The following is a 21,535-nucleotide window of genomic DNA, read 5'->3' as shown; positions in this document are numbered from 1 at the left end:
TTTGTACCTATTTTCTTGAAAGATATTTGGCTCTCTAAACCCAGGTGCTCGAGAATGTTGGAGAGCATCTGCTTTACATTTTTGTTGCTGAATTACTTCAGCATGTTTTTTTTTTTGTTTGATACATATCTAATGAACCATCTAACATCTGTTTTTGATTTTTCTGAAATTCATGCTTGCAGATATGATTTCTGTTTATATTTGTGAGCAATACAAAAAAATATCTAATTAATTACACAATCCCAGATTGGTTTGTCTTGGAAATAGCAATGTAAAACATGTGTTTTCCTGTTCATCACTTTAATTTTTAGCTTTCTTGTGCATGTTGGTTAACTATTCAGCAGTACTGATGTGGGATAGAAATGCACCCAAGGGGAAGACATTTTTCAGATCTCGTTAAAAAATAAAACACATCATAAATTGTAAAAATACTGAATGCCATATTTTATTTAAAATTCCAAGATCAGTAAACAAATTAAATAAATAGGGTCTGGGTATGAAATATTACCCTGTGGTTTTGCACAATATCAGTTACATAGATAACTTGTTTTTCCAATTCCAATTTTTCCAATAAATAATACATACTGAAGTAATATGCTACAATCTAAGCATAAAAAAGTTTAACATGTTTTGCTGCAAACAGTAAATCAGTAGACACATTCAACAGGACAGGCAGCATTCTTTGTGTTGCTTCTCAATTTCCACATTCTCACTTCTTAAAGCTATTTAAAAGCTATACTTTAGTGTGCATTTCACCCAAGTTCCAAGGAAAAAAAAACATCATAAAAACACCATAAATAAATACTGTTATTTATTCATATTGCAGCAACATCTCTAAAAGTAAAAATAACAAGATATACTTGTATTACTATTGTTATTTTCAAGTGATGATACATCTTACAAAAGTAAATCTTAGGCCAGGCCCAAATAATATCTTTAACCCAAATTTTCGCTTGTAGATATGTGTCTTAAAATCTGATGCTACTTGATCTTGCTTTAGAGCAGGATCAGTCGGACCACAGCTTGATCGAATGTTTTTAAATGGAGGAGCTTCAACTACAGCAGCTTATTCACTGAAAGACAAGAGTGTAATTTGTGATCGGCAAGTCTCTTCAGGTTTACTGCGTGTAGCGCGCTGCAAACCTTTCATTCTGCTTCAAATGAATGCATGAATGTCATATGAAATATAGTAAACGGAAACAGAATGGCCTTTATTTTTTGTATGCACAGACAGTATATATTTGCATCATGTCTTCTTGCAGATTAGGCCTATTATACATTTTCATGTGTCAAAATATATAACCAATTCTAAAGAAAGACCCCACTTTATATTTTTTAGCTTTCTGCTTTTGGCTAGACTAGAAAAATAAATAAACAAATACAAATGATATGCCTGTAGGAATTGTTTCGTTCAGCTGCCCCTAATGTACAAATCAATCAACGAGATTTGCATAATAAAATGACTACCTGTAAGAATTGTGTTGAATGTGGCCTAAAGTTTTTGGAGCATTGATACACTTTCAGTAATGAATACGAAATACTAATAGAGATGCGAGAGACTGCCCAATGTTTTTAAACACAATTTAAAACAAAATAATTTTTAAGCAACAAATCGTGATTAATTTCCTATAATAATTATATCAAAAGTGCTTGATCAAATATTTGGTTTTTATTGATGTCTAGATTTCCACATGATAACATTCTTTTTGTATATATAAAAAAGCACAGAGGTCCTTTTATTGTACCGTTTTAAGTTTACTGTTTGTTTCAGCTGAATATGAAAAGTTAAACTGTGTGTAGACAGTTAGAAACCTCAGAGTGATGATATTAGTAAATAACAGGGCTACTATGTGTTCCAAACTTAAAAAGTTTTCTTGTTGTTTAGATAAAATAGTGATTTGGATCAGCAAACTGGATTTAAATTGTTTATTGAGTATAACTGTCCAAGACTATCGCATCCTCCTCTATCTCTGTCCATCCATGTAACATTACTGTGATCCCGGGTTGTATCCAAGTTTAACAGCCGGGGTGTTTAAAATGTGCACCACACATGTTCGCGTCTCATTGGTCAGTTTCCCTAGTTAAAGGCAGGTGCAGCTCCAGGATCGGATCAAGATTGCCTATCAGTCTAGCCAGGTCCAAATCTACGTAGTAAAACACCACCTCATAATCCGACTCCAGTGATCTCGGACCGGATCGCATTTTTTGATCTTGTTAGTACAACTAGCCCCAGTAGTAGGAGTTAATTGTGCGCGCCGACTATGGAGATGGAGGTTAATTACTTTCTATCGGGCGGTAATACAGCAATAATATAAGAAATAGTTAATCTAGATATAAGAAAGTCAGATATAAGAAAAGTTAATCTAGGAGGCACACAAGTGTATATCATAGATAGGTTTGTGAAATGACTGAACCCACCAACAACTTCACGTGAGAGTGATGGAACTGATTCAAAATCTCAACTGCTGGAGGATTTAAAAATGGTAGCTAGAGCAGGTCTTGAGGAAATTTGATAAGACATAAAGTACGGTTTTATGGAGAAAGGTTCGGGTAATTACAGTGTTCCATAATGCGTCATTTGTTACTAAGTACTGGCAAGAGAAAGTATGAAGCCATCAAAGCTTCAGCGACATCTGCTAATGAAGGATCCAAGGGAAGAACGCATCTGTTTTAACATACATGGACAAAATAAAAGCATTGCAAGCAAAGTTAGCATTATGGGCTAAACGTGTCAGAGAAGACAATTTCAGTATGTTTCCAAATTTTGATCATTTAAAAACGAAAGCGTAGATGTTAAGAAACAAATACTTCCACACCTTGTTGCCTTGAGAAGCAAAATTAATTAATATTATCCAGCGTTAACATGCGAAAAGATGGACTGGGTTCGAAATCCATGTCATGAGTTGGCAAGTCAAGATAATGATCTGCATGGTAAGGCTGAAGAAGAGCTTCTGGGTGTTTTTAATGACAGACCTCTTGAGTTTCGTGAGGAAGAAAACAACTTTGGGAAATTTTGGATATCTGTCCACTCTGAGTATCCAACACTAGAACGGGAGGCACTGCGTGTTCACCATTTTCTTCAACTTACCTGTACGAAACCTTTTATTCATCAAACATCGAGCGAGACTTAATATAGCACACAATTTGCGAGTATGTCTTTTCAGCAAACAATTCCTCCTCGACTCAAAAAGCTCTGCAGCAAGAAACAGGCACAGCCGTCTCACTAACATCCATCACTTCGGGTTATTTGGTGAATTTGACTGTTTTCTAAGTAAAGCACTTTATTTCATCATTAGTCAAAGTAAAGGTGGGCCACGAACATTTTTTTTAAGTGTAAGGGTGGGTTGTTAGGTAGAAAAGATTGAAAATTGCTGAACTAGACTGAAGCATTCAACAGTGGACAAAAAACACACAACATTTTTTTTTGCAACGTAGCTAATTGGTTGAGAATTCCTATATCTCTTATGTCTCAGAGATACTGGCTCTGGCAACAATAAATTAGACCAACCTTTAATTGTTCTGAACCAACAAGTCATTAATTAGGTCTGGTCCTTAGGATTTGCGAAGAAATACATTGTCATTTGTCATCCCAAGCCTTTGATATATCTGGAGATAACGATCCAACAATAAAAACAGTTAGTTTAACAAATGGCTGTTTGACTAGAAACAAAAGGGAATTCTGGTCTTCAGGATACTGAACAATGAGCAAAATCACTCAAAAGGAAAGAATGTTTGATTTACACAGCTAAAGCCAAATACGGCAGTAATGTCAAATTAATTAAAGGTGTGCTTGTTCTTACATTTTTAAATGCACAATCTACATTTCTCGCTGGCTAAAGGAAGAAGAGCAGACAGTGGAATAGCCTCCCTTTGCTCCATTAGAACACAAGCAGGCTAGTAAGATCTCAAACTCAAATGCAGCAGCTATATACATTTGACATGCTTAATACACAATGTTAAAATAATAACACTAACTGTTACACAAAATTGATGGGAATGTACTAATAACAAATGCTCATAAAAAATGAATACATTTTATGAAAATACATGTGTTAAATGATAAATAATGCATCCGTTAAACTAAATAAATAAAAGTGCTAAAAAATGAAATATTTATTAAAGGTATGTATTCTGCTGTTCATAAAGCACTGCATTGTGTCTCCATCGGAGGCCAGTTACATATCTTTACTAAACAATCCCAATAAAAAACAGTGCTTTTAAGACACAAGACAATGAAATATTGTGAAGCAGTGTATACCTCGTTTCCAAAGACAGCCAGCTCGAGTGTGCTCGAATTGGCATCAATTCTCCCAGAACTTGAGTTGATGGACAACTCGAGTTGGTGAAAAAGGAGGTGTTTGCATGCTTTTCCGAGTTATCACGTCAGTTGGGCAAGAAATACTACTGATTTTCCCCAGAAATACTCGTGAGTTAAATGTCAAGTTGTAAATTCGCTGCAGACGGTATTATAGTCAAATTATCAACAATGTAAAAGATAAATCCATCTCGATATTCTTTCGCATAATCTTAGCTCTATATCAATACATAAACATCTATATAAAAAGAAAAAGCATCTGACAAAGAAAAGCCTTATATTTGTATTAATGGTGTATAATTACCGTATAACAGGAAATTTTGGTGGAGACTTTATTTTGGCTTTGACAGTTTTGATTGGATTGGCAATAATACTTCCATGAATCAGATGGCTTCATACAGTACTGGTAGCGATCCCAGCCTCTTGCAGAACAGGTTAAAGGAAGAATTTGCTTGAGAACATTAAAAGTAGACTGGACATTACCATCAAAGCATTTCAAAAATCTTGAATTGATCTAAAAATCTGATGCGATCAGAAAGCCGGAGGCACTGTAAACTGTGCCTGCTACTGTAGGACTGTTCTCTTTTGTGTTTTTTTTAAATTAAATAACAGCCAAAATTGTTTATGCCAGACTTGTTAGACAGTGTATACTGGTAACAAAATGTTTGATTGTTACTGTTGATATGTTGTAGATAATACTACTAAACAAAACAAAAACGTTAAAATAATTTAGTTCTACTCTGTAACACAGCTGATTTTACCAGTGTTTGCTATTCTAGAGAACCAGTTTGAAATTAAATTAAAGCATTTTCGTTTCGGCATTACATTGTTAAACGTTTTCATGCGTGGCAATAATGTCGTACAATAACAGGATACTGGGATCATTTAGCTGTGTTATGCTGTGAACCATAGCTAAAGTTTAAAACTGAGAGATAGCAAATGCTTACCGGTACCTTAAAATTAAGAGACATATAAGAAAGTACAGTAACTGCTAAGAAGGCCAAGTTGCAGTGATTTTGCAGTGCATTTATTTAATTAAGTAACCATTTATTTGAATGTTTTTGGAATTAAATATAAATGCAAAACTGTGATGTATTTCTCTTTGTGAACGTGCTTAGTGAAAAATGGCATTTCAAAAAACAAAAAAATCCCCCAAGGTAGCAAATCCGCTAAATTTAATACTAGCCAAAATGTCCCGTTATACGATATGTTCCCGCCCCCTACAATTTAGTGACCTAATTTCCTCTCACCCTGAATTCAGACTTTAGAATTCAGGCCAGCTCCAGGAGTGAAATCGGACCAGATAATTTGTGCTCCTGCCCGAAGAGGGAGCCAACTCAAATAAACATGGAAACGGGGTGGGGGCAACTCGAACACATACCCAGGTTATGTGGTTCATGGAAACGTGGTATTATATTCACTTGTTAAAAATCATACCCCTAAATTATTATGCATTCTTAACTGCTTATTATCGTGAACGAAGTGCACCTTTGCATTATTTTAAAGACAAACTTATATGAAGATGAAGACACATTATTTAAATTGTGTGGTAGACATATTTACAAGCTTTGTGTGCAATCCATTTTGGTAAGCTGATGAAATATAACATGTGTCCATTCTTGTCTTTGTTACCCAATAATTTTACAAACAATAATAAAATAAGTTTCAGGTGGATTCCAAGGTTGAATTACAAAATTAAAGTTTCTTTTCAATTTCTATTTTTTTTTTGTTAGTCACAGTTTATATTGTAAATAAGCTAAATAAAAAGTAAATACTGCACTGTAAACACAAACAAGATATAACAGCAGTTTATTGATACTTGGCAAGGAGTAAAGCAAGACTTAAAATCAGCCACACAACCAGCAAGTGGGAGCTGACAAGCAGGAGCGCGATAGGATAGAAGTGGCGGGAAGTTGGCTTGTTATCAGCTACAGAGCCAGCTTCAGGGTCCTTCGATTCACTCAGGCCTCCCTGGGTGTGTCTACTGTTAAACAAGTCAAGAACAGACAGAACACCAGCAGGTTAGTAACACTAATCCACTATAAATCAGTCTGAAAACATACAGACTAGCACGGCAACTAGTCAAATGAGAGACAGACCAGGAAGCAGGACAAAAATGTCTTTTGTACGGTTTTGCCGAGATGGAATAGAATATGTGAAAGCTATGGAATGTGATGCATAAACAAGAGTATGAAGCAACACCATTTTCTGACCAGCATGAAAGTATAGCACAATCAGTCTTCTCATTACACTATATTAGCACTAAGACCATACAAGCTGTATTTATAAGGAGCAATACCCGTCTGAATCTCACACCTGGGCATGGAGTCTGTAAGATGTTAGCAAGTCTCAAAGTATTCTTGTACTGTATTAAGGATCATTATTTTCCAAAGTCATGTACAGGTCATTAACAGGATAGAGTACTGCCAAAAGGCCAAGGTTATGTGTCATTCACAAATATCATAGAAGATGCTCCCTTTGTTGTACAGGTGTGTGGTACTTTAATTCTCTGAAGATTGAGTAACTTTAATAGGACAGATATCACTCTTAACCGTGCAACGTGAAGCTCAAAACTATTCACTGCACTAGCCTTGAGCTAAAGATATTTGCCAAGATGTTTGCCAAGATGTTTGCAGTGGAAAAATGAAAAGTCAATTTATACAACAGCAGGAATATAATGTTAATGGATGAGAAACAAGCAGGTTAATGGCATGAAGGAAACACTTAAGACAAACATATGGCTAAAAACAACATTATAGTCCCTATTGGTTATTATTTATAGCATGTACAGCTTAAACTTTAGACAGAGACAAAAGGCACCTGCATACCTGGTACAGCCAGGGTTTGTGCTGTATAGATGTAGTTCAAGCAGTCCAGGGAATAACCAATAAAGCACAGGTTATGGAGTGTTTCAACTTAATATTGAAGTTGCACTTCCCAGCAGATACATAAGATAAATATGCTTGTCACATTTTTAACACAAGATCTATCATAAAAGTTTTCAGGACACATCAAAAGATCTTATATTTTTATGGCTTAGAAATATAAAGTACCAAACAGTAACATTACTGAGTCAGGGGAAACTAAATCCAAGAGCTAACACACTTTCTAACAATTACAGTAGAACCCCAGAGTTACGAACACCAAACTTATGAACTGACCGGTCTACCAAACCCCCACTTTCAACCTGGAGTATGAAATGAGTGCAATGCAACCAGATAGGCACTTCTACAAGAGGCGTGCTGGTCATAGAGAAGGCAATATTACTGTACCAACAAATGTATTCAGAAAGAGGAGGAAGATTTCAAAGCAAGTATGGGACATTTCACTAGGAATATTTTAGTTTTAAACAAAGCACAGGTTTTTTTCGAGCCAAAGGAGACTGAATGACTGAGCAAGCTGCATGAATGTGCTTGTTTTTAAACAAAATACAACGTAAACCCAGGTTTTCCTGGACATTTAAATCTGTGTTTTTGCTACAATTACAATGGTAACTTCAATTTAGCCTTTTTCCGTTTATAGTACTGTTTTAAAGACTTTAGAACCATAACATTATGAGTATTGCATTACTGTGCTGTATCCTTGTATTATTCTTCAGATTGAGAGTATAGAATACAGCAGGTGTACACATTTATAAACCTCCATTCCCAAGGGGTTCGTAACTCTGAGGCTGTACTGTGCTTAAAACCTTAAACTAATCCGTGCTCTGTACCAGTGAATTGAATTACAAACACTGATGTTTGCTTTTTGTTTGCTTACCACCAAAAAAGACAAATCGGTAGTACAGACTTGTTTGGTCCTGGCATTCAGCCTGAGACACTCCCACCAGTCGATCCAAGAACTGCAGCTAACCACTCCTTAGCTTTGATTTCCAATAAATAACACTCAGCTGGCAGCGTGTCTGTCTCTCGTCTGTAAACATACATATGCGCCCGAGAAGACAGGAATGGGACACTGTCTCTGTTACCATCACAATATCAAACATAACCAAGGCTCCAAAGGGCAAAAGAGATGTTAATCAATGTGGATTGCTGCTGGCTTAACTAGTGAGGCAGCATTTCTGATGTATGCTTGTTCAGAACTTACAGGAAAAGGTTTAATTAATTTGTATTTGCATTGTGTTTTTTTTTTTTGCCTTACTTCCTTAAGTGAAATGTCAAAGAAAAAACGTGACAACAGGCATAATCCCAGCTGTGGTTCACAAAACCACATTGACACAGTTAATAATAAACAATAACTCAGCTGATGATGCCAACAGCACTGGTGATAGAACTGCCAGAACTAAAGACGCAGCAAAGCGAAATGAAAGAAAATGTTATATACTGTTGTGACAGGCCGGCGAGTAGTGACGTCAGGCCAGATTCAGAAACAGAAAACAAACAAGGTAACTGCAGTTGAAAAAGACGCGCTATGCGCTGTTTATTCAATAAAGTATTTAAACAAAAATAAATACTTGCTCACAGAGCACAAAAATAAAATAAACAAAACAAGTCACAAACACAAAATACAAAACAGACCTAAGGTCAGGCTGGGCAATTGCCTTCACTGATCCTTTTTGGTATTATTTATTTATACATGTATTTTAAACTTTCGTTTTCGGTACTCTCCTCTGTACACCCACCCGGAGTGCAGAGAGTTGTGGGTTTATATACAGGTGGCCATCTTCTGCACAAGATTTTTAATCTCTCCTGGCAGAAGACGAGTTTACTAACCTCGCCTCTGCCAGAACACGTTTAAAAATAAAAACAAAATGCACAGCTACGTCATATTTAAATACATAAATAAATCATAACATGGCTACGCCATCAAAGCAATAACAAATACACCAATACAAAATAACACAGGGGCGGAGGGGGAGATCCCGTTCTAAAAATAAACAACCAATACATTTAAACCGCTGGGCTTCCCTAACGCCCTACTACAACTGTACTTTTACAAAGTTTATTTTCTGCATTTGTAATGCAGGACATCCCTTTGATAATGCTACTTTATTGTTTGGAAAGCTACCCGTGCTATAATAATGTTTCAGTATGCAGTACAGTTGATACATAAATGTTATTGCTTAGTACTATAGTTTGGTCACGTTACATACAGCACAGTATTTAAAGCTGCACTTCTCCCTATTTAATACATTTGAGTCTCCCTCCCCCAATATCCCCAATGGTCATAAATACTAAATATATCATTTTAAAGAGCTATGAATCAAATGAAGGTGTGACTCTTGGAGCGCACCATTGTAAATATCATAATAAAGGATAGTTAATAAATAAATAAAATTACATTTGAAGCTACTTAACCTTTGCAAAGGTAATGCCTGTGTTGAAAATATCCAATTTGTGGGCATTCCTGTACTAAAGGATAGCCGTAAGTTAGGCAGTATTTTTTTCACGGGTATCACAATTTCCGTGAAATATACCCATTGACTTTTTATATGTAGTTACGTGAAAATTCCCATTTCTGAAAGAATAGTGTAAATATTCATATTTTGTATCACTTAAAAACAAATACAGCAAAAGTTTGCCTTTTTGATGCACTACCTGTTACAGTGTGTTTAGGAACCTGGCAACTTTGCTTCCAGTAAATGATTGAACATAGAGCTGCATGATTTCTTTAAAATGTTTTCAAAGAAAAAAAAGACACTAACTGCATCAAAGTATAAGAAGGGAACATTTCATGTGTCTGTTGTTATTTTTACATTATTTCTGTTTTTATTGTGTTTGATTTTTCACTGATGGTGAAGGTAGAATGTCCTTAAAAGGTGGACATAAAAAGCTAAATATTCTACAATTTAGCATTTACTATTTTTCAGATAAATCAGTTGTTGTAAAATGATATATTTTGAATGTGACAACACTAGTTTTCACTGAAGGGTCGAGTATCCTTTAGATTCCTCCATGCAGCCTTTACACTTGATTCCAGTTCATTTCGGTTGCATTGGTTGACTTTTCCTGATTTCCTGTCTTATCAGATCCCAAACATTCTCAATAGGATTGTGATCCAGCGAATTTCCAGGCCATTAATTGAAGTGGCATGATACTGTTGTCTTCTAACCATCTCTTCACTTGTTTGACGATGGCAAGGGGCTCCGTCATCTTGGAAGTAGATATTACCACTGGGAAAACGGTTCTGAGCTGTTGGGATGGGGTGGTCTTTCAAGGTACCAGTCTTTGTTCATATCTGTCCCATTGGCAGAAAAACATCCCTGAATGCTTGGTTGCTCGGATAGTACACTCAGGCTTGTATCTTGCTCCTTTGTGCCTTTTAACTCTTAATCCTACAAACTCTTAAAACTACAAAGCAATATGTAATTTAATATGTTAGCGTTACATTATTCAGCAGGTTTCATTCGAACTTTATGAAGCAAAATTAGATAATTCTAGGGTGATGCAAAACTTTTTCATATTTTCTATTTACTCTTAGATAAAAGTTATTTTTACTTTGTATGTCAAGGGCATGAAGTTAAGGGCATGAAGGGCAAGGCAATGTTGCCTTCATTGGGCGTGAAGATTCAACGCAGTTCTAGCGGCCAAAAAAAACAAAACATAAATCCAACTCAAGGGCACCAAGGCGATTTCATACTCTTTCTTAAAACAACAAAAAATAAACACAGAGCCTATATGTTGATGAAATTTGAATTCAAACAAACACAAATCAATGTTTTCTTAGTGATTCACACACTAATTGTTACAACAATAAAATGCTATGTAAAACCCAATTTAAAAACAACAAACTTTCATAATGAAAAAAATACAAAGAGTAATTTGGTAAAAAAAATAAAAATATTCAGGGTATTTTACTAAACTGTCAGCCTGTCAACAAGAACTACATATTGTGCTCTGTCTGTAATTAAAGCTTTTTTTAAAAACCCTCTATGCCGTGCCGTGCGTTTCATAATTTAGTGTAAGCAAGTTCAACCGGATTTCATATAACACGTCTGCAGGTGAAAAGAATGTTTAATCTGTGCTTTTTTACATGTTAAAAATAGTATTCTTTCAGAAATCGAGATTTTCACGGAGAATTGAACAGTACTTGAAATCTACTGTTGCAAAGGATTTACAGTTTTGTTCTGGTGCATTGCTGTTTAAGCAAACACATTCTAACCCCTTTCATGAAAGCACACGTTTTACTAGTTAAAAAGCAGAACTGCGTAAGGTAGTGAGAATGTATTACACACAAAAAAAAAAATGAAAACAGAAATCGGTGCACTTCGTTGTTTCGTTCACTATTATACTTTCTCTCCTACTTGTTTCATAACACAGGGAGCTGCTACTTGAACAATGTGATAGCTACTTGCTCAGTTTTTTTTTCGTGTTAGATTTGAGCAAAACTAATAATGATCTACCCATTGTGTGTTCATTTTTAGCGTTGGTGTTTTGGGGGGAATGGCAGCGAATTACAAAATGGCAATGGTCATTGAAATGGCTAGGGCCTATATAAATTAGCAACCGATACACTGAAGACATGAAAGGAGTTAAGTATAGTGCACCGTTGCATTGAAATTTTAAGCCTGTTCTGTAACAATTAAATTTAATTCTGTCAAATCTTGTCTTTTCTGCAGAACTGTACTTGTAAACTGGAAGTTCATATTATTATTATTATTATTATTGGGGACAAATAGTTGTGCACCCATTGCTTACTGGAACATTAAGTAAATCCTAGAACACTTCGCTGCCGCTTTTTAGACAGCTCTTCTTTCTTTTTAAGCATTTTAATTTGAGTTGGCTTGGTGCTCACAGACCAAAAACCATAGTGACACTGCCACTGAATATATGTATTCCTGGAAGCGCAGTCATATTGAGCTCAGTCGGAACAGCGTCCCTCCCTGTTTGCCCGTCATTAACTAATTATGCGATACGTGTTTCTCGTAGGCGGTCTCCAACTCCCCCACTGACTGCCGCCAGTGCCGTTGGTTATTTCGCGCCCTGCCCATAGCTGTAGTATTCAGGGGCTATACTTATTAATCGTGCGTACGCACAAATTTCATTCTAAACTGTGTGTATGCACAGTCTAACAGAAAGTATGAGATTTATCAAAATACAACTTTGTGTGAAAATGTTCATAGACTCGCGCACACTCTGGACCATGAGTACAATCGTTTCCTTGTGTTAGAATGATGGTACTGTAAGAAAAAAATGCTACCCCCTGTTATTCAGTTTAAAGATATGCCATCACTGCATAATGAAAAACAATTGTATGTATAGCTGAAAATTGATGTGTATATATAATTACCCTTATATTATCATTATTATAATATAGTAATACAATATTGATTATCACCACCGTGAGTATTACAAACTGAATAGAAAATAATGTTGTTCTTAGTCCTTTCTGTAGTGCATTGTGAATGAGAATATAATACCGATAAGTAGAAACAGATGCAGCTATTAACACGTAAATATTTTCACTATAAGTTCACAGAATAATTGTAAACCACTTGAAAATGGCTGATCTCGCCCTTTTGGAAGACCTTGCTAATGCTGCTTTTCGTGAAGAGACAGTGTTCAGGGATCGTTATGACTTCTTTGCACAAAGCACAGAAACACCTTTTGCAAGATACCGCTTTTCTAAGGAAGTCCTGTTGGAATTGTGCGATATGTTGGGACCTAGGCTACATGGACCAACCCAGTGCACTCATCCCATTCCTGCACATATACAAGTCCTGTCTACTTTTGGCTTTTTGGCCACTGGTACCTTTCAAAGACAGATCGTAGACATAAGTGGCATTTCATAAGCCTCTTTTGGTGCACTGATACCAGTGGTTTTGGACTCCATTATTGCCCTTTGTCCTCAGCACATTCTGTTTCCTTATACTGATGGACAGCAGATTGAAATAAAAATGGATTTTCATTTAATTGCTGGGTTCCCCAATATTGTTGGTATTATAGACTGCATCCAAATAGCAATTAAAGCACCAACATTGAATAAATTTAATTTTGTGAACATGACATGGTACCACTCCATTAATGTGCAGGTTACATGTGGCGTCCGACTCCTTCTACTAAATGCTGTGGCTAAACTGCCAGACGGAACCCACGGTTCACTTAATCCTCAAAACAGCAGTGTGGGCACTCGGAGAAAACGGAGCCTGCTGGCTATACAGGGGCGTTTTAAATGCAAATTTCCATGTGCAAACAATTTTAGTGACATTGAGATTTACTAACACGTATTACTTAGAAATGTGCATACCAGCACCTTACACAAGAATGTTTTTCTGCAGGATTGATAAGTATAGCCCCAGGTGTGCCTTTGCAACAAATACAGAAACCAGAACACCAAAAAGCCACAGGAGATCGAAATGAGGCATCACCCTTTTAAAAATTTCCCATAGTAAAAGAATAACAAGCTGTACTAAGCATTGTGGAAGCAGGATAAAGCATACATAAGCTTGGGAAAACAAATTCAAAAGCATGGAAAAATGTTGTAACAAATGATCAGTATTATCTCGGAAAAAGCAGAAAAAAACTGCAAAATTACTGTGCAAAATTACTTTACCTTGTAAACTTTTACAAGGGAACACATCAAGCACCATGGTGATGATAACATGGTGAGAAAGGTCATGGAACATGGAAATGTAGCATCAGAAAGGGGGGGGGGGGTCATCCTATCATTCTGTGCATGAAAATAACAGAATTGGAACATACAGGGGGGAGTCTTAAACCATTCTCTGTGTCTTCTTGGTTTTTGGTCTCCAACTCCCCCACTGACAAAGAATGTTTTTAGAAAGAGTCATAAACTAACTGCTGGACAAGAGTTTTATCTCTACCTATCACTGAATGAGTCATTTCGGCGCCAGTAGTGTTTTGCTGAGGGCAACTTCCAGACAATTCTGAGTACCATGACACTACGACAAGAAACAGACCTTGTCGTAAATCCAGCCGACAGGGGGCGAAATAGCGGACCAATGGAGAACAAGGCCACGTTGGTATGAGAACAACCAATGAAAGACACTTCACGTGGACTCAGGCACTGCCCACATAACCAGACTAGCCAATCACAGGGTTGAAGAGAGAATCACAAAACCCAATGACTTTCGAAGAGCTGAGAGCTTCTGCTGCTGCTTCCTGACCGCAAAGGAAGTGTGCACAAGTAGTGTCCTCCTGCTAGAGTTGTCTTCAAGTTTGGAGGGACGAAATGGATGCTACACTGCTCTGAACAAAGTTGCAGAGCCACGAGAGCATATGTGCTCGAATTCACAGAAGGCAAGGGAGAACCAGTGTTCTGAATAATGGCTAGAATCATCTTCTGAGGACGAGCCCTGCCGTCTGTCCTATGATAGACTGGATCAGTGACGGGATACTGCATTAATCGGAAAGCGGCTCTTTGTTTCCATGTATCTGCACAAAACGAACTGAAGCAAAGCCGTACAGAATAATTGCCACAAGAACACTTTTACAAACTATACTTTTCAATTGCAACGCATTAGCTGAACTGAGTTACGTCTGATCAACAGAACTATTCCCAGTGGGAAAACTGCCAACAATAAAGATAATGTTGCAAGCCTTGGAGATCAACAAGTTGATCTTCATTTGAAAAGGAACTATTGGTTATTGCGAGCCTACGCAATACAATGCGTACAGCAAAGTACCGTCTACATTGGAACTGTGGATCTGGAGCGCTGCAGTATTTATTGACACAGATTGACGTCTGTATATGGAAATCGATAAGTATTCAACATGTCTAATATTAAATACTTTATGACTCGAGAAAGTAACTGAAGCAAATGCTATCAAGTGGAAACTGTTCTAGAAATAGAATATAACTTCCTGTTTTAGAGTGTGTAAGAAATGTATTATGTTTGTTTGAAATGTGCAACTCAAAAGGAGTTGCCTCGTAAATGCAGAGAATTTCATCATTGCCCCATCTGAGTCAATTTGAATATATAATCAACTGAGGTTGATAACATATTAATAGTTTGGTACATCACGTCTAAACTAAGTTACCATGGTAAAACTAATTTGCTAAATTAGATACTGGAATGTTGGATTCCGTTTGGAATGGGAAGTTGAATTCATTCTCGTGCATATTGACATGATCGATTACAACGAGAAACGGGTATTGAAAATACTAATGGAAAGTAGACACATGGTGTGATAAGACATATTCAATATTAGTATATTAACCATGTATGCTAATGATGTTATGGTCGTTGTAATTGTTTGACTATGGAATCAATGAACTGCATATTACTACTCACGCATATCTCTAACCAATAGACTTCCCTTTCTGTAATATTAGATTAGTTGTGCACCCCTTTTTCTCTTAAATAAACGACTGTTTTGTATTTCTGACACGTTGTGTGGATGTCAATTGTTGTCAAGGGAATCCTAGTTCTACATATCACGACTGTTATGGTATGTCTCAGTTATTAACATTTGGCCGTTCTTAAACAGTGCGCCTAGAGACTAATTTATATATAAATAAATTGTATGTCAAAGTCACTACAGAAAGTACCCAAATCTATCTAAGTACAGCAACACACCATGTGATGATCACTTAATATCACTTATTCAGAGGTGAGCTGTCTGGAGAGCTCAGAGAGTCTAACTCTTGTATACTAAATAATATACAAAGTATTTAGTAATATTCAGAAACTGTACAATCACATTTAGTACTAAAATGTAGATCATTTTCAATATAGTTTACAAGAAGGTATAAACAAACATGTAGATGTTTTAACGTATAATGTTATTCAGTTAAAAGCAAGCTTCTCATAAGCGTTGAGGGAGACATCTCAAGTTGCACCTTGAGGAGTGTCACTGCCCATAATACTGAAAAACAGCCAATTACTATTTATGGGTGTGAAAGCTAAAATTATGATTACACTCAAATTTTAAAGGATGACTAATTATCAAGAAAATATTTTCCCAGATCCACACCACTGAACATCATCACGTGAGGGCTAAGTAACACAACTCTTAAGAGTACATAATCTATGCTAGTGGTACAAAGATAAAGTAACACATTTCAGGGTTGATTGCAAACTTGTTAACTCTAGCATGTATTTAAAGATATGATAGGCAGTAATTACTATTTTGTATAAACAAATATCTACACACTGTACAATTTAATAAGTTTATTTGTGTGTAAAAACTGATGTAAAATAAAACTTGTAGATTCATTTTTGTACATTACTGCTACTATACTGGAAAGTTGAATATAAATTCAATAAACTAACTTTACTTAGCATGGGATTATGACACAAGTTGAATTCTCCCTAAACCTGGAAGGAATAAAGAGAGCTCATGCAAACAGTATTAAAATACTTTTTTATGTCCCAAATATACCAGTGTTAATTCTTCAGCATTGTAAGTGGACATTCAGGGTGTAAGCATTAAATTACACTGTAGAACAGTGAACACTTGTCTGGGTTCAAAACATTTCAGTGTGGTCCTGTCACTCATTCATATCACTACACTGCTGACTAATAATAATAATAATAATAATAATAATACTGCCACAAATGTTAACTGTAATTTTCCTGTTTGGACAACTGCAAGTTTTTAGTACATTTAAACCTGTTTAAATTGGGTTGTGTATATATTTGATCTTCATTTATATTAAATGATTATACCTGTATTTCAAATGATATACAGATTTATTTTTATTTTTTAAAAATCTTTTAAACTTTTGGATTAGATATTTTGAATTTAACTTTTTTTGATCAATTTTTACTTATTTTGGATTTAGAGTTTTGAACTTTCACATTATGGATCCAAACCTTTTTTTCCCCACTTAAACCTACATTTTTGATAGCAAAATCAATTTTTCAAACCCAAATTTAAATGTTACTCACGGTTAACTATGCCTGAAATCTCATACACGCATGCATTCATTCCAGTTGAGGTAACGCTCTGCGATACAATGGGTAAAAAAACACCTCTTCACGCCATGTGCCATTCTGTAAGACTTTTCTTTAATGTTTACCGCCTTCAAAGAATGCCTAATCCTGGGTTGTGCACTTGCCGTCCTGCCAAATGACTCATTGCTGTACTTTCACTTTCTGGAGTAAAAATAAATATTTACCAAGAAATGTTCCACCAGCTACTGCCAGTCAAAGGTTCACAAAAAACATTAACCAGCAGTTCAAAGAGAAAGAGAGGCAATGCTGCCATCTAGCTGTGAAGTCCTGGTAAACACAACTGGTAAAAAGTATGGTAATGCTTCATTTTAACTACCATTAAATGTGAAATCATCTTTCTTATGTATATATATATATATATATATATATATATATATATATATATATATATATATATATATATATATATATAACTATTGTACCAGCACATACGTGTTATGGTTTGTTAAACATAACTTGAACTTAAGAGATGCCAGTTCATTCTTGTGCCAGCTCACTCAAACCTACTAACATACAATATACAACTCAAAAAAGGGATGAATTACACACCATCTCATTTATTTTTAAAGACTAAATGTTGTTCAACCCACCTTTGATTAATGTTTTGCAATGGCTAGGCCCCAAACTCACAGCTTACTGCACACCTTCATGTGTGGGTCAATCTAAACTGAACAGCAGACTGTGTACTTACATATTTAGTTTCTGCACTATTTATACTGTAATTTTGCCATTAAACAAGCTGTTGGCAGCATACATGTTTTTTATCAGCATAACAAGAGGAATAAAGTCAAAAGTTTAAGTTAATCTTTTAAAGTTAAATGTTATTCAATTATATTAAATGTAAAGCTGTTGTAACTTCTCATGCATAGACAAAAAGTTTGTCAAAAAGTTATCAACCATATACCATAATGAAAGGAAGGAAAAATGCTTTACTAATCAATCCCTTTTATTGTGAGCCCCCAATTTCCAGGCTGTTTTCCAGTGTGATAAATGTTGAATCAGCTTTACCTAGATGTGATATGAACTATAGTACTTAAACAGCACTACAAGTTCTGAATTACATTGCTAAATGTTTAAAACACCTGTGTATTTCCTATAGAAACTATACTGTTATTCTATTACAACTGGTGTAGCATAACCTAACAATTAGCACAACAGGTATGTGGGCCTGAAGCATTTGTATCTAACAAGGAGTCCATCTAGTCTTCCAGCGTTCTGTTCTCAGTCCCCATGAGATGGAACACAATGGACTTAGTTCAAAATTCCATTATATTTCATGCATAATACGGTCATGGGATGAATGTTAACCTGTGAGATTCTACCACCGGGAAATGAGATGCAGCAGTAAGGTTTTTCTGGCCATACCTTTTATAAATGATGTATTATCAATGATCAGCTGTTGGGTTTCCACCTGTTGCATATTTTCCAACTGTCATGCAGTCAGTATGCAGGTAAGAGGATGATAACAAAATTGGGGCACCTACCTACGCATGCAGTCCAGCGCGCGGATGAAATAGTCCTTGCTCAGTTCGTGTTCGTCCCTCAGCAGCGCACACTGCTCCAGCGTGACAGACATGGACGTTCTGTCTTTGGCACTTTTACAGCTGGTAAAGCGGATTCCATTCATCCTGCGGCAAATCTACCAAAACATGCAAAACATGCTTTAAATCCACTCAATATATGCCGTGTGCAACCTACTTTATTACCACATGTACATAATGAGTCTCAATACATGTTGCTCAGAAAGATATTTATTCTAAAGAGAATATATGATTTGCTTAATTTCAACTGATCTGAATTTCACGTTTATTAGAACTAGTTCCCTTTGCCCATGATGGTGAGAGAAACTGGCATCTATAACAGCGCGTGAAAGTTACTTTTGCTTTTATTTTAAAAATATAAATGCAATGGAGTGGGAGTGCTTTAATAACTGGAACAGGCATTTGTGTTCTCGTTAGAAGGCGGACCACAAATAGCACAGTCTTATAACTATGGCTCTCGACTAAAACATTATAAAGGGGGAGCACTGTAGCTGACTTCATTAAGTGTTCACCAATTACCTGGCAGAACAAGCACTAAAAACAGAAGACATGCTCATACAACACATACATTGGCTCTCAAAAGTATTCACCCCCTTGGACTTTTCCACATTTTATTGTGTTACAACATGGAATCAAAATGTATTTAATGAGGAGTTTTTGCCACTGATCAACACAAAAAAAGTTCCATAATGTCAAAGTGAAAAATAAAATCTACAAATTGTTCTAAATTAATTACAAATATAAAGCAGAAAATAACTGATTCACCCACTTTGCTATGGCACACCTAAATAAATTCTGGTGCAACCAATTGTCTTTAGAAGTCACAGAATTAGTTGAATGGAGTCCGCCTGTGTGCAATTAAGGTGTTTCACATGATTTCAGGTTAAATACACCTGTCTCTGGGAGGTCCCACAGTTGGTTAGTACATTTCCTAACAAAAACGACATCATGAAGACGAAGGAACATTAAAAGCAAATCTGGAATAAGGTTTTTCAAAAGCACCAATCAGGGGTAGGATATAAGAACATTTCCAAGGCATTGAATATCCCCCGGAACACAGTAAAGTCCATTATTAAGAAATGGAGAGAATATGGCACAACTGTGAATCTGTCTAGAACAGTACAGAGAAATCCTGAAGGAAAACCTGCTGAAGTCTAAAAGAAACCTGGGACTTGGGAGAAGATTCATCTTCCAGCAGGACAATGACCCGAAACATACAGCCATAGCCACACTGGAGTGGCTTAAAAACAAAAAGGTCAATGTCCTGGAGTGGACCAGTTCCGAACCTCAATCCAATTGAGAATATGTGGAAAGAGTTGAAAATTGCTGTTCACCAAAAGGTCCCCATCCAACTTGACGGAGCTTGAGCAATTTTGCAAAGAAGAATGGGCGAAAATTGCAGTGTCCAGATGTGGAAAACTGGTAGAGACTTATCCAAATCGTCTCATGGCAGTAATTGCTGCCAAAGGTGCCTCTACCAAATATTGACTCAAGGGGGGGGTGACTACTTATGCAATCAATTATTTTCTGTTTTGTATTTGGAATTAATTTAGAACAATTTGTAGATTTTATTTTTCACTTTGACTTTACTGACTATTTTGTGTTGATCAGTGGCAGAAACTCCTAATTATATCCATTTTGATTCCATGTTGTAACACAATAAAGGGGGGACAATACTTTTGAGAGCCACTGTATGTCTGTTTGCTATGGAACTTAAATAGAGTTACTATTTTCTTTAAACATATAGTCTATTACCCTGCACCTGTACTGTACAACACATTGCACTAATACAAAACATAAGCCATACACCCACACACGTGGCAGTGTTCTGTGTGCTATATTTGCTACCATAAATTATATTCAGAACTTTTTACTACAGTAATCTGTCTGCTATCTACCCGTCACATAGCCGCCCTAACTGTTTATCCGCCATGACAAAGCAACATTAGTTTAACACTGAACAGAGAAGATTAGTTCAGAGATTGCAGATGCCATCACAGTTTACATACACTGTGTTGTATGTGCTCCATGCACAACCATTGCTGGTAGTGTCACGTGAGCTGTTCAGTGTGTTGATATGTAAATAAATCCTGTTTGCCTGCGAGGGAGGATCAACTTCAACCTGGGGAGTTCCCTAATAAAAGCTGAATCTCAAAACAATAACTGTGTGAATATAAATCACTTACAGCTATGTATAATGATATTTAAACAGGATTCATTGTTCTGCGTTTTTACATATCCACTCTTACTCTGATCCCACTGCATACGGATACGAGATGGATTACTGCAGTTTTATTAATTGTGTGACTGTAGATTTGCTATATTTTTGCACTTCTCGGTCAACTTGGTTATTAAGGGTGACAGTTTATTTGAAAAAAATGCTAATGTTTACATAACTGGTTTGAAACTTATTCCGAATCTACCCCTAAGTAAATACCTATGTATTCCATGGCTAAAATAACTTATCCTGAAACAATTTCTTCTCAAATAATTCACATCACTCTAAAGCAGCAAATGATAAAAAAGAGAAAAAAAAGGATTGCATGAAATGTAGTGTCAGCATACTGTTTGAAATCCCAGGTCAACTGAAACAGAAAAAGGTTCAGCTGAATGCTGAGCAATTAACTCAAATAACAGAAGGACTACAAAAATTAGTTGTGCTCAAGCTATCATTACTGGCATTTCTGACCTGTTTTAAAACATTTGTAATTCATACTTATTCTTTTTACCTTTTAAAAAAAAAAAACTGGCCTGGTAAATAAAATACATTTTAATACATTGCCTTATATTACTGATTCTATCTCTTTTACTGGTCTCACA

At 36.0% G+C, this 21,535-nt stretch overlaps 1 protein-coding gene across 4 annotated transcripts in view; it reads right to left on the bottom strand.

Moving 5' to 3' along the window:
- Nucleotides 1-21,535, bottom strand: part of inpp4b (inositol polyphosphate-4-phosphatase type II B) — a 214,984-nt gene that overhangs the window by 7,207 nt on the left and 186,242 nt on the right. For 3 of the 4 annotated variants that reach the window (XM_041223071.1, XM_041223084.1, XM_041223091.1), the window contains 2 exons: nucleotides 18,659-18,813; nucleotides 6,125-6,299 (listed from right to left, as the gene is read on the bottom strand). In XM_041223071.1, coding sequence (XP_041079005.1) covers nucleotides 6,125-6,299; nucleotides 18,659-18,813 — 330 coding nt within the window. Of the gene's footprint in view, nucleotides 1-6,124; nucleotides 6,300-18,658; nucleotides 18,814-21,535 lie in introns of those variants that run through there. The other variant, XM_041223078.1, reaches the window with a different exon arrangement.

The sequence above is a fragment of the Polyodon spathula genome, chromosome 2, assembly GCF_017654505.1.
Source record: "Polyodon spathula isolate WHYD16114869_AA chromosome 2, ASM1765450v1, whole genome shotgun sequence".
NCBI classification, from domain to species: domain Eukaryota; kingdom Metazoa; phylum Chordata; class Actinopteri; order Acipenseriformes; family Polyodontidae; genus Polyodon; species Polyodon spathula.
The sequence above is the reverse complement of the archived record's forward strand: the minus strand, read 5'-3'. Positions and strand labels throughout refer to the sequence as shown.